The sequence below is a fragment of the Carcharodon carcharias genome, chromosome 2, assembly GCF_017639515.1.
Source record: "Carcharodon carcharias isolate sCarCar2 chromosome 2, sCarCar2.pri, whole genome shotgun sequence".
NCBI classification, from domain to species: Eukaryota; Metazoa; Chordata; class Chondrichthyes; order Lamniformes; family Lamnidae; genus Carcharodon; species Carcharodon carcharias.
The window spans coordinates 156,541,316-156,555,043 of record NC_054468.1 but is presented as its reverse complement, the minus strand read 5'-3'; the positions used below and the strand labels follow the sequence as shown (position 1 = coordinate 156,555,043).

At 40.3% G+C, this 13,728-nt stretch overlaps 1 protein-coding gene across 2 annotated transcripts in view; it reads left to right on the top strand.

Annotated features, from left to right (window-relative positions):
• The window catches only part of arid1b (AT rich interactive domain 1B (SWI1-like)), a 947,552-nt gene that overhangs the window by 812,553 nt on the left and 121,271 nt on the right, over positions 1-13,728 (top strand). For both annotated transcript variants that reach the window (XM_041178734.1, XM_041178726.1), the window contains exon 8: positions 112-442. In XM_041178734.1, the coding sequence (XP_041034668.1) occupies positions 112-442 (331 nt within the window). The remainder of the gene's footprint in view (positions 1-111; positions 443-13,728) is intronic.

Below are 13,728 nucleotides of genomic sequence, written 5' to 3'. Positions count from 1 at the left end.
AACTAATTTAAATTGAGAACAGTTACGATATCTCAGTTTTTCAAGCATAGAGACACTTCATAACAGGCTGACATGAGAACAACTTGTTTCAATTTTTTGTTTTTGTTTTAGGTAATTATCCCAGACCTCCAAATTATGGTGCTGTATCAAATCCCAACTACAGTGGCCCAGGTCCAGGCATGGGTAACAGCATGAGTATGAATATGAGCAACCAGATGCATGGTCAGGGTCCAGTTCAGCCTTGCAGTAACATGACAGTGGGGACGATGCCATCATCAGGGATGTCGAACTGGTTGTACTCTGGCAACATGACTCCAAACTCTCCAAACATGTCACAGCAGGTTGGCGCAGGAATGGGTCCACCGATGGCAACCATAAATCGCAAGGCACAGGAGGCTGCTGCTGCAGTGATGCAGGCTGCAGCAAACTCTGCTCAAAACAGGTATGCAAAAAAAAACTGGTCTCTGAACACTAGAACCAGAATCTGTATACTTTTTATATAACTGTCCAATGAAGATGGCATTAATGAAAACAGTATTTTCAGACTTTCAGATAAATTCTGTCATAGAACACCACCCCCCATGCATGTGGCTGATTTTATTTAGACAAAATGACATTTGGTAATACTTTGAAAAACTAACTTTAATTTTAAATGAATGATAATTTAATTATACTTCATTAGATATTAAATTTGGCTAAATATGTGGAATTTGGAAAAAAGTCATTTTTATAATGCTGTAAAATATATAAATGGGCTCATTTAAGTTGGTTTGGCACTTAAGTATTTCAGAACTTAGCTTCAAACAAAAGACTGAGAATTTTTGTGTCAGTACAGTCCATCAGCATTTCTCAGTTTTGTCAACTCCCAACTGGAACACTGTGCAGTGTACTTGAGGGACTTTACTTGGGAGGAAGAACAGACCTAGCCTGCCATACATTTAAGTTATTCTCTCTCTCGGGTGATCCTATCACCCAACAAAACAGCTTTGTAGAAACTTGATTTCACAGCTTTGGGTGGCAGAAAGGAGACTGAAAATATAAAACTAAAGTCATGGTTTCCCTTGATTTACTTTGTTCTCCTTGTGCCTTGAACGTCTGAGACAGGTTGACATTTGAAAGTTGCAAGGAACTGAAGATAAGCAAATGCCTTAAATGCAACTTGTTTCTCTCCAAATCAAGCTGTCTCAACGATGACAATAGTGATTGTTAAAAAAATTATTTTTTAGCTAAATGAAGTAATTCCTCATAAACTACATGTCATACTGTGTTGTGTCATTCCATTCAAATAGTCAGGGCATGTAGTTCAAATTTCCCACTGGGTGTTTCTGAACCAAAAGAGAGAAAGTTACAGAAACTTTTTCTGTTGTAGTTCACTCACCTCAATATGTTGCTCCTTATAAAATAAACACATCAATCTCTACTTTTAGTCATCTTCAGCATAATGAAAACCCCCTTATCTTGAATGGCTATATCTATTTGCTTTGTAAGTAATATACATGCAGATATGTGCTTCTTAAAAATATATCCATTCTAGTGGCAAATGATGACAGAATTATCTAAGCATTTCTCATGATTCATCGTTGACCAGTAATGTTCTCTGCTTAGAAACTGTTTTCAGCAGTCTGTACTAGACTCCTGGATAAGCACACACATATATATTCTGGCAGATTTGAATGAAAAGCACCCACGGGACTTGCAGATCAGAATATCTAATTAGAAGCAATTCAGTAACCACAAAACCCCAGGAAATGTTCATTTTCATATTAAAAATGTTTTCCAAAAATTTTGCTTCACCTTCTTCTCTATATTTATGCAAGGAAACAACTAAATCATTGTAGAAGATTTACTTGTTGCATCTAATTCCTTTCCTTTCTCTTTCAACTTTGTCACATGTTACAGGGGGTCGTCACAATCTTGGTTGATTGTCTTCATATCAACCATCATTTTTTTTTAAATTTAGCAGGTGGTTTTACAGCTAGATGCCCTTCCTGCTGCTAACCCTCCCCATATATCCTGGCTGGGGACAGGCATCAATAGTCTCTGGCTTGCTTGCATCAGTGGCTGGGTTCTTTTGTAGCCAACAAATCCTGGAGTGGGACTTGAACTTGGGGTCTTCCAGCTAGAGGCAGAAGAGCTACCCACTGAGCCACTCCAGCTACCATGTTTAAAATATTTCCAACAATCTGGATTTCTAGGCTATTACTTTTTCTTTGTTTTTGATTAGGTTAATTGTAAACTTGAGCTGATTTGTGAACAAATCCTATTCTGAGAATTTCAACCTAAATTCACTTTTAAGAATGAATTGTGTTCAGTTAGCACTTATTCCAAAGAAATGAATAGCTTCATATCAAATGAGATTAGATAGCTGACTGTAGCTCAATCATGTTGGATTACACTCATAAATCATCAGTTTTCCATTCTTGATGGAATTGGGCACACATGGAGCCAAAATTGGGCTGCAAACTTCAAATTGTTCTCCATGCAGGAACAGACAAGGAATGCAACTGAAGAAGGCTGCGATGACCCTGTATTTAACTTAAGTTGGAATGCATGACACCAAATAACCTATAAACAAATTAGACATCAAGCTCAAACAACAAATCTTAAATTAGTTGAAAATTGACAAACACTACCCTGCCCCCTTCACCAATCCCTGACACACAATTCTATTGAAGGTAGCTGTCTCAGATACAATGAGACTGCAGCAGTATTTGCCATAATTTGTAAGTAAAATGCATTATAAATAACTCTAATAACTTCAGTACCCTTTTAGTTTACCATTTTTTATATTGTTTCATCCCCTTTTCACCCTTTCTACTTCTACACTATCCTTTATTGAATGATGTCAGGCCATGGGCTTGAGACTTATCCATGTACATTCTACTTGTTGGCTCACAGGAACTATGCTTCTACAGGGCAGGAAATGTAACTCTTTTTCCCTTTCCCAAATAGTGCACCCTCACAATTCAGGTAGCCAGAATTGAAATCTAAACCTTGATCTTCTGAATTGTAAAAACTAACAGCATCAATATAGCTACTTAATGGCTAACATATAACCTAATAGTATCAATTTCTGTAGGTGTCCAATCAATTATTTTATGCTATTTTTCACCAAATGGTTCAGCTCTAGTAAAGAGAGGAAAAAGAAGAAGAATAACACTGCCGTGAAGTTTTTTGGGGGGGTTGGTCATTATTCAGTGGCAGAAGATTAAACTAATTTACTTTAGCAATATTGAAATATTGTTACTAATGTTATTTCATGTGCGCAGTTGTTAGCTCTTCAATATAGTTCAAATTCTGTTGGAAATATTGCTTTACACTGGTTCATGTCCAAGATGTTTTCTTGGACAGTTGCATTGAACAATTATGTTTTCTATTTGAGAAATGATACGTAACTGTTAGTGTAACAATTTGCTCCCACAGTTACACAAGTTGATGATTATTATCAACATTGTTTGAATGTTTGATTAGCTGACTATTGATGTACATAGCAATATAAGTAATGTACTTTTAATGGAGATGGTACAATGTAACAGTCATTCAGGCATTGCATTGTTTGATTTGTACAAAATGTGTTTTCTGAAGATGTTTGATGCATCCTGTATTACTGTGGTTAGCAGATAGTATTAAAAAAAATGGATTTTAAATAATTAACAGTGTAGTCTGGGAGATAAGCAGTACACTTTATCACATGAGAGCTGAAGTCTCATTTGGGGCTCCATTATGGCCAGTTCAGATGTGGTGAATCATTGCTTTTTTTTGTTGTGTCACCTGTTGGACAGCCTTAGGATGTGACTGTCTTATGGTTCCCTTTCAGTTGTATAAACCATGTGGGTTAGTGGCTCAGCTGGCGTTGTGAGGGATGAAAAAATATTAAATTAATAAACATTTATGTAGACATTCAGGTATTGCAGATTGGAAACAATCCCAGTACAATACCATTGCAGAACTTGTAAGAGCTCTGCCTTTTTCCACAACTTAGCCCCCTTTAAATCTTTATTATTCATGTTTTCTTTGAATACATGTCTTACAAATTTAGATAACATTAGATGTATTGAATCCTCTTATGTTAACTATTTCAGATTTTAAAATAGTATTTATTGACATCTGTAAATGTACAATTACATTTTTCATGATTACGTTTTCACAAATTGAACAAATTGTACTTCCATAAAAGCACGAGTAATGGAACATTAAAGCAGCAAATGAAAATGAATAAAAATCCTAAACTGCGCAGTGAGGTGATTAGAATTAAGATAAACAACCTAGAAGTACTTTCCTGGTTGAAATAATTATGAAGTTGCAATGTACTTCAGAAATGTTAAACATTTTATGTCAGCCTTTTAATTTGAATATTAGATTTAGCTGAATCTCTGTTTAAGTGGATTGCTAGGAATTATTCGTGACTGAAAGAATTGTCATCTTCCAGGAAGAGTTCTTGATAAGTTTAGTGAGACAAGCAACTTAAAGGGTTCTGTGGGTTCATGTATAGGTTACTGGCAAGAAACTGTTTATTTAACACTGTTCATAAGTGGAATCTAGCTAAACTGTAAAACTATTCATGTATACGTTTTGAATTTACTGTTTCATGGGTCATGTTCTAAATGCATTTGTTGATCTATTTTAAAGTTTGAGTATTGGATTCTTTTGGAGGATGTAGGTATAAAATACATTATTTACATTGTTATATATTCTCAAAGAAATGTCACAAATTATTATTCAGAAGCCTTTGTCATAAAATTAAAGATTTTTGAATTGGCAGTTTAATATGAGTAACTGAGTTAACTAGCAACCATTTTGAAAACTCAAACCCACTTTGGAAGTACAGCAGGTTGCACATTTTATAGTGTGGGATACTCTGGCTGACATATGAAATGTGCAGAGTTGCAGGGTATTAACTTACTTCCTTTGAGTTTGTGGATAGTGGGAAGATCAACCTTAGTTGTTTTATATATATATATATATATATATATATGTGTGTGTGCGTGCTTTCTTCAACTTTCTGCCCTTTTTATTCTCTTCTACAGAGGTGTTGACTGTCCTGGGTCCTAACAGTTCTAATGTATCTTACTCAGATTTCCATTCTTCATGAACAGCGTCTAACCAGAGAGTGTCATCCAAGAGGGATGGGACGAACAGATGACTGAATTTCAGCAAACCCCAAACTGTCCTTTCCCAATGTTCACTGCTGCATGTCACAACAGAAGTCATAGGGTAACAATCAGTGGTTAGGTCAACCCAGCTGATTTTCATTTGTACTATCCCAGTGTATGTCAATCAGTGATAATAAGAAGCTGAGCTGGGACCTTTGTGGCCTGGATAGCTTAGTGCCAGCACATTGTGCATTTAACAAGTTATCAGGAATTTTATTAAAGGAGAATATTGCATGCCTGTGATTGTACCAGAAACCTGGTTGAATATGGAGTATAACACATCTACTCTGTGTGAAATTGGAATTGGAAAATTAATGTCCTTTATTTTAAATGGAATAACCCATTGTTTATATAAAAGCAAAGTGGAACATGTCTTAGTTGCAGCAGCATGCACTCAGAAAACTTTCTATGGTCAGTTTTCCATTGAGTCACCTGCAATGAACTGGAACTGCTTGGGAACAAATTAATTTTTTAAAATTAATAAATTAAACATTAATAACATAGAGATAGACACTACACCAGTGCAACTCCTGAAGTCATACAGGCCAGATTGTTCCCAGGAGACCTGGTCAATGCTAAGTTATCCACACTCAACCAGAAAAAAATACATGTAATAATGCAATTGGCCTCACTACCCCACTCTTCTCAGCACTTAATGACCTCTGCTGGTATTTGCTGAAAAGAAGATTGGGCTCTGCAATGAATCCATCCAGTGGAATAGCCTGGCAGCGCTCAGTCCCAGTTGAATGGCCAGCCAAACAGGTACCAGAGAATTGATGCTATCTTTGAAACTAAACCCCAGCAACAGTTAGTACCTCCAGATAAGAATTGGGTGCGAGTGGTGGGGGAAACAGTTGTAGTGGAAAATGAACCTGTTTTAAGAGATAAAAACAAACTTAGGATCTCATCTACTTTGGTGATTAATTTGGTAATGGGTTGAAATGTTCAAGAATCCAATACTTTAACCTTGAAATGCTAGACATTTTTAAAATGGCAAAGATTACTGTATCAATTTAAAATGAGCAAAACTAAAAACCCATCTTGCTTTAACAGGTTATTAAATTTTCAGATTTCAGTTTAATTCTTGAAATAGATGGGTGTTATTGGATTTTTCATAAGTTTTAACTAAACACAGAACTGACACAGAATAAAAACAAAGGAGCTATTTCTTTCCTGATTTAGGCTACCGTATATTAGGTCGCCTGGTTTTCCCAGTCAGACTGGGCCTGGTGGACGTCCTGTGTTTCCACCACAACATCCCAACTATGGCAACACTCAGGCTCCCATGATGTACCAGCCTGACCAATACGGGTAGGTAGCTGTTGCGTGATTGAATCTGCTATGGGACATGGCGTTTCCTGGCAGGATTTGTAACCCAACTACAAATAAAAGGATTGTTGTTTTGTTGGGTTTTTTTTTTCTTGGTTCTGTTAAGCTTTGTTTTGTACTAACCAGAGCTATGAGAGAATGAAAAAAATCTGCATGCTTCACACCTGCATGGCTTCTGGCATGGCTGTTCCTCTTCCTGTCTAATGGGGAAGTTGTAAATTGCAGTGCAGAGCTATTACATTACAAAAACCAAGAACTGTAATGCATTGCAAAATTGAAAGGCTGTCTCATAGAAGAGTTACTTCAAAGTAAGTCTGAACATCCAAAAACTGTAGAAAATTAAATCTGATTCTCAAACAGGTCCAACTTTCTGATACCTTCAGGCACTGGATTGAACAAGGAGCTAACAGAACAGCTGAACAGAAAAAATGTCCAGCTCGTTTACATGGCAACAACTGTAAAAACTCACCTAAAGAATGAGGGAAGTTTTGGGAAATGCTATTGTTTGTTTGCCCTCTGTTCAGGTCTCTTGGCCCCTCTATCAGAGTGAAGACGAGATACTTCCTGTTTTCAATCAGTATCACTCTGATTTGGCTCCAAAATAGCCTGGAGATATGTCCCAAGCTTTTTATCTCCCTAGGAAGGGATCTGGCGTCTATTCAGCACTTCTCCAGGATCAGTGACTAAGCAAGAATGAACTGCTGAGCACCATCTTTAAATTCAATCATAGAGTACTATGTCCAACATGTTTTATTTTTGTTTGATAGAAGAATGTTTTTTGTTTAAAATAGTAAGTGCTGATGAAGTAATTAGGGAAATTATTTGCAAATAGTTACTCAACGTGTCAGTCTGAGAGTTAAATCTGTAGCTGGTTGTTGACTTGGGATGCCTTAGTAATTGTGCCATTTCTACTCAGTAATTGTGCCCTCTCCCTGGCACTGTCTCCCACAATAATTCTTTTCTGCTACTTTGCCAGTGAGGTAATCAGCATTAAATTGTTTTTAAAAATACCTTTTTAAAGAAAAGCTTAAGACATAGCACAGCAAAGTTGTTACAATTCTTAATAAACTGCATTTTTACCAAGGATACAAATGGCAAAACCTGTACTTTAAGAAAAGTTTGTACAGCACTTATATGAAATAAATGAATTTAGATGCGCATTTATAGCACTGCAAAATTCTTTTAACATCTATTACATTTGTTAACCAAAAACAGGACTGAATCCAAATTGTGTAAGGTGTGGCAAAATACTTAGATCAATACTAAGGGCAGAATTTTGCCCTTGATGGGTGGGCAGGCCCCACCAGCTCGGCGGCAGGCGGGTAGCCGATTGCTGCCGCTGAAACTGGCCCTGCCACCATTTTAAGTGGGTGGGCCAATTAAGGCCTGCCCAGCAGGCCGTCCGACGGGAAGCGCTATGTGCTTCCTGTGGGGGGTGGATTCCCCAACTGTCAGAGTGTGCTCTTTCGCGTGCATGCGTGAAAGAGCACACATCTTCCTGAGGCAAAGTGCTAACTCAGGGAGATCGCTGAAACCCTGGCAAATATAAAAAATAGAACAATAAAAAATTCATTAATATGTCCCCCTCATGTGAAAATGTCACACGAGATGGGACAAGTCAATGAAATGAACAAAAACTTTATTAAACGTTTTTAAAACTGTTATCAAACCTCATCCTGCCACTGGATGAGGTTTGTAAAAAAAAAAATCACCGGCCCATTGGGCCTGTGCGCCAAGCCAAAGTTCGCACGGGCCTCTCAAAATCGTCAACGATTGGCAAGTAAAGGGCCTTAATGAGGCCTTTAATTAATGGCGGGTGCGCGTCCCACTGCATATCGCGCCCGCTAACCAAAATATCGCGATGCCACGCACTGACGTCAGGATGCTCGCGCGACCTTTTAGGCACTGGCGCGTGGGCTCCGCCACACGCTCACCAACCAGAAGATTCTGCCCTAAAAGTTTCTTATTTATATGTGATATGTGTTTAAAGAACCCTGTTTAAGTGTACAATACCTCATATTTGATAGACTTTAGAATCAGATAGCTGATTCTTTGGTGCCGAAAAATATTAAAAGTCTTATTTGGAAAGTATCACAAAATAACCATTCCAAGAATTTTCATGCCAAATATTGTAAAATCTAGATATTTACATTGAAGTTACAGCACAGACACAAGCCATAGATCCCAGCAGGTCTATGCCGGTGTTTAAACTCCACGCTTTTCACCAGAGACGGGTGGAACATAACTCCTCTTGTCTTACTTCATCTAACCTTATCAACATATTTTCCCAAACAAAAATAAAAATACCTGGAAAAACTCAGCAGGTCTGGCAGCATCTGCGGAGAGGATAACAGTTAACGTTTCAAGTCCGTATGGCTCTTCAACAGGACTAAGAAAAAATAGAGAAGAGGTGAAATATAAGCTGGTTTAAAGGGGGGAGGCAGGGTGGGACAAGAAGAGCTGGATAGAGGGCCAGTGATAGGTGGAGATAACCAAAAGATGTCACAGACAAAAGGACAAAGAGGTGTTGAAGGTGGTGATATTATCTAAAGGAATGTGCTAATTAAGGGTAGAAAGCAAGGCGAGCAAGATACAGATAGCCCTAGTGGGGGTGGAGTGGGGTGAAGGAATCGAAATAGGCTAAAAGGTAGAGATAAAACAATGGATGGAAATACATTTAAAAATAATGGAAATAGGTGGGAAAAGAAAAATCTATATAAATTATTGGAAAAAAGGGGGATCGGAAAGGGGGTGGGGATGGAAGAGAGAGTTCATGATCTAAAATTGTTGAACTCAATATTCAGTCCGGAAGGCTGTAAAGTGCCAAGGCAGAAGATGAGGTGCTGTTCCTCCAGTTTGCGTTGAGCTTCACTGGAACAATGCAGCAAGCCAAGGACGGACATGTGGGCATGCGAGCAGGGTGGTGTGTTGAAATGGCAAACAACAGGGAAGTCTGGGTAATGCTTGCGGACAGACCGAAGATGTTCTGCAAAGCGGTCACCCAGTCTGCGTTTGGTCTCTCCAATGTAGAAGAAACCGCATTGGGAGCAATGAATGCGGTAGACTAAATTGAGGGAAGTGCAAGTGAAATGCTGCTTCACTTGAAAGGAGTGTTTGGGCCCTTGGACGGTGAGGAGAGAGGAAGTAAAGGGGCAGGTGTTGCACCTTCTGCGGTTGCATGGGAAGGTGCTGTGGGACGGGGTTGAGGTGTAGGGGGTGATGGAGGAGTGGACCAGGGTGTCCCGGAGGGAATGGTCCCTGCGGAATGCCGCCAGGGGGGGCGAAGGAAAGATGTGTTTGGTGGTGGCATCATGCTGGAGTTGGCGGAAATGGCGGAGGATGATCCTTTGAACGCGGAGACTGGTGGGGTGATAAGTGAGGACAAGGGGGCCCCTATCATGGTTCTGGGAGGGAGAGGAAGGTATGAGGGTGGATGCGCGGGAGATGGGCCAGACACAGTTGAGGGCCCTGTCAACCACCATGGATGGAAAACCTCGGTTAAGGACGCAGGAAGACATGTCATAGGAACTGTTTTTGAAAGTGGCATCATCAGAACAGATGCAATGGAGGCGAAGGAACTGAGAGAATGGGATGGAGTCCTTACAGGAAGCAGGGTGTGAGGAGTTGTAGTCAAGGTAGCTGTGGGAGTCGGTAGGCTTGTAATGAATATTGGTGGACAGTCTTATCACCAGAAATGGAGACAGAGAGGCCAAGAAGGGAAGGGAAGTGTCAGAGATGGACCTTGTGAAAATGATGGAGGGATGGAAATTGGAAGCAAAATTAATAAATTTTTCCAGGTCCAGACGAGAGCATGAAGCAGCACTGAAGTAATCATCGATGTACCGGAGAAAGAGTTGTGGGAGGGGACCGGAGTAGGACTGGAACAAGGAATGTTCCACATACCCCATAGACAGACGTAACTGGGGCCCATGCAGGTACCCATAGCCACACCTTTTATTTGGAGGATGTGAGAGGTGTTTAGGAGAAATTGTTCAGTGTGAGAACAAGTTCGGCCAGACAGAGGAGAGTAGTGGTGGATGGGAATTGTTCAGGCCTCAGTTTGAGGAAGAAGCGGAGAGCCATCAGACCATCCCGTTGGGGGATGGAGGTGTAGAAGGATTGGACGTCCATGCTGAAGAGGAAGCGGTTGGGGCCAGGGAACTGGAAATTGTTGATATGATGTAGGGTGTCAGCAGAATCACGGATGTAGGTGGGAAGGGACTGGACAAGGGGAGAGAGAATGGAGTCAAGATAGCAAGAAATTAGTTATCTAGCTTCCCCATAAGTGCATTTATTCAATTCATCTGAACCATTCCATTTGGTAACGAGTTCCACATTCTCATCATCCTCTGATTCTTCTGAATAGCTTACTGGATTTGCTAGTTCGTCTTAATATTTAGAAATTTTTGACTCCCCTCTCAAATAGAAATATCTGTTCTACATCTACCCTAACGAACCTGTTCACAATTCTTGAATCAGGTCTCCTCTGAATCTCTTCTCTAGACAAAACATCCCAACCACCATCAACCTCTGCCCCCCGCCCCCCCCCCCACGAAACTCCCAGCCTGTTTAGTCTTTCCTAATAGTTATTTCTTTTCTGTTACCATCTTTGTGAGTCTTTAACACTTCCTTCAGTGCTTGTATATCCTTTTCTTAATACAGAGATCAGAACTGTAGGATAGAAACGGGTGGTATCCTGTGAGCCACCAGTTTTATACCCCACACAATATTCAGTTCTATTGAAGTCAATGGGACTGAATTTCAAGCATGGATGATACAATATTACCTCTTTAGTGCTACCACCCAAGATGAATTTCTACTCCTGCACCTTTTCAGATATAGATCACGCCTTAATACAGGTCTTTATGGGCTATAGCCCTGACGTGAGTCTTGGACACCGAAGCATTGCACAGATTTGTGGAAAAAGTATTAGGCTAGAAAGGGGAGAAAAATGCATATAGCGTGTTCTTATATTATCTTCTTGCCATGGAAGCTTGCATGAAACCTTGCCAGTAATTCCAATAATCTTGGCGGTGGGGAAGCTTCTGGAAATGATAATTTGGGACAAAATTAATAGTCACCTGGGCAAATGTGGATTGACTAAGGAATGTCAACACAGATTTGTTAAGGACATATCATGTTTAACTAACTTGAGTTTTTTGATGAGGTAACAGAGAAGGTTGATGAGGGTAATGCCGTTGATGTAGTGCACATGTTCCCATTTGATAAGGTGCCACACAACAGTCTTGTGAGCAAAGTTAGAGCTCATGGGATAAAAGGGACAGTAGTAACATGGGGATGAAGTGACAGGAAACAAAGACTAGTGGTGAATAGTTGTTTTTCAGACTGGAGGAAGATATACAGTGGAGTTTTCCAGGCGTCAATGTTGGAACCACTGCTGTTCCTGATATATGCTAATGACATAGACTTTGGTGTACAGGGTATAATTTCAAAATTCCCAGGCGACACGAAACTGGAAAGGTTTGTGAACCTTCAGTGATAGAGTTAAATTTCAAAAGGACATAGACAGGAATGGGCAGAGAAGTGGCAGATGAAATTTAATGCTGATTGTGTGAAGTGATTCATTTTGGCAGGGAAAATATGGATAGACAATGGCCCATAACTTCCAAGCTCCGGGGCAGTGTAACTGGGGGGTACCCCAAAGATACATTGGGGAAGCCTCCCCCGGAAGTTCTCAGGTAAGGATTGAATGGCAATTGCCCAGTAAGTTCAAACTTCCTATGGGCAATTGTCCTGCACTGAGAACCATCTGAAAATGCAGTTTAAATCACAAACTTCGGATGATTGCTGTCGTACAGCAATAGTTACCCTGAAAAAATTAGAAGAATGAAAAACACTTCTAATTTCTGGGTAACTAAAGCACTGACCACCCCAACACCCCCCCCCCCCCCCCACCACCCCCATGGGACACCCCCCACCAACCCCCCAACCACCCACAGGACTCCCCACAACCCTACTAATCCTCCCACACTCCCCAAGGGACTCCCTCCTGACCCCTCCATGGGACTCCCACCCCACCCCCACACCTCCCCACCCCCAACCTGTTCCCTGACCCCTTGGGACTCCCTCCAAACACCATCACCCCCTCCCCCAACTCACTACACACCCCTACTACACACCCCTGCCTCCAACTACCCTCCTCCCACTCACCCTCTCGGCCAAACCCAACCCCCGCATGTCCAGGCCCAGCCCAGAACCTGAGACAATTAATGCTGTTTTCAGTGTAAAATGGCTGCGGGATAGTTGGGTTTTTTGTGGACTTCAGTTGGGGTGCCGGGAATACTATGCCATGTAAAATCCAGCCCAATGTTCTTTGACATCCCTTTTTTTTTTAATGGGAAAATATTTGCTCTGAACCCTCTTCATCTCCTTCTTGAATTCCTCCCACTGCACTGTCACTGATTTATGTTCAAGTAACTGTTCCAGTCCACTTTTGCTAAATCACATCTCAATTTAGGAAAATTAGCCTTTCCCAAGTTTGAAACGTTTACTCTTGGTCTATCTTTATTTTTTTCCATAACTATAAATCTAACTGAATTGCAATAAAATTCTCTCCCACTGATATCTTTTCAACTGCCCAGCTTAATTTGCTAAAACTAAGAACTGCCCCAATGACAATGCAAATTTGTTAGCTGTATTGCAGAACATCTCTGTTTGGCCCACAAATGTGACCCTGCACTTCTGGTTGCTAGTCATTTTAATTCTCCACCTTGCAGGTATGCTAACCTCCTGTCCTTTGGCCTCCTGCAGTGTTCCAATAAAGCTCATTATAAGTTCAAGGAATAGCACCTCATGTTTCAATTGGCACTTAACAGCCCTCCAGGCTCAACACTGAATTCAACAATTTTCAACTATAATCTGTGCCCCCATTTTATTTCCTTACTCTTTGCAGGCTTTGGTTTTAGCTTGTTGTTGGCATTCTGACAGTAGCTGTTCATCATCCTGCCATTCACACCACCTCTAAATATATTTTTTTGTTTCTTTACTTTTCCCATTACCATTCCCTTTGGCCTTTCACCACCAACTCTTTTGTCATTTAATCTCTGCTGTCTTCCACCATATTTTGTTCTTTTTCCCACCTTCCTATCTCCCATCCTCCGCCACTTCATTTGCTTAAAACCTATTAATTTCTAAGATAAAAGCAAAATACTGCGGATCCTGGAAATCAAAAACAAAAACAAAAATACCTGAAAAACTCAGCAGGTCTGGCAGCATCTGTGGAGAG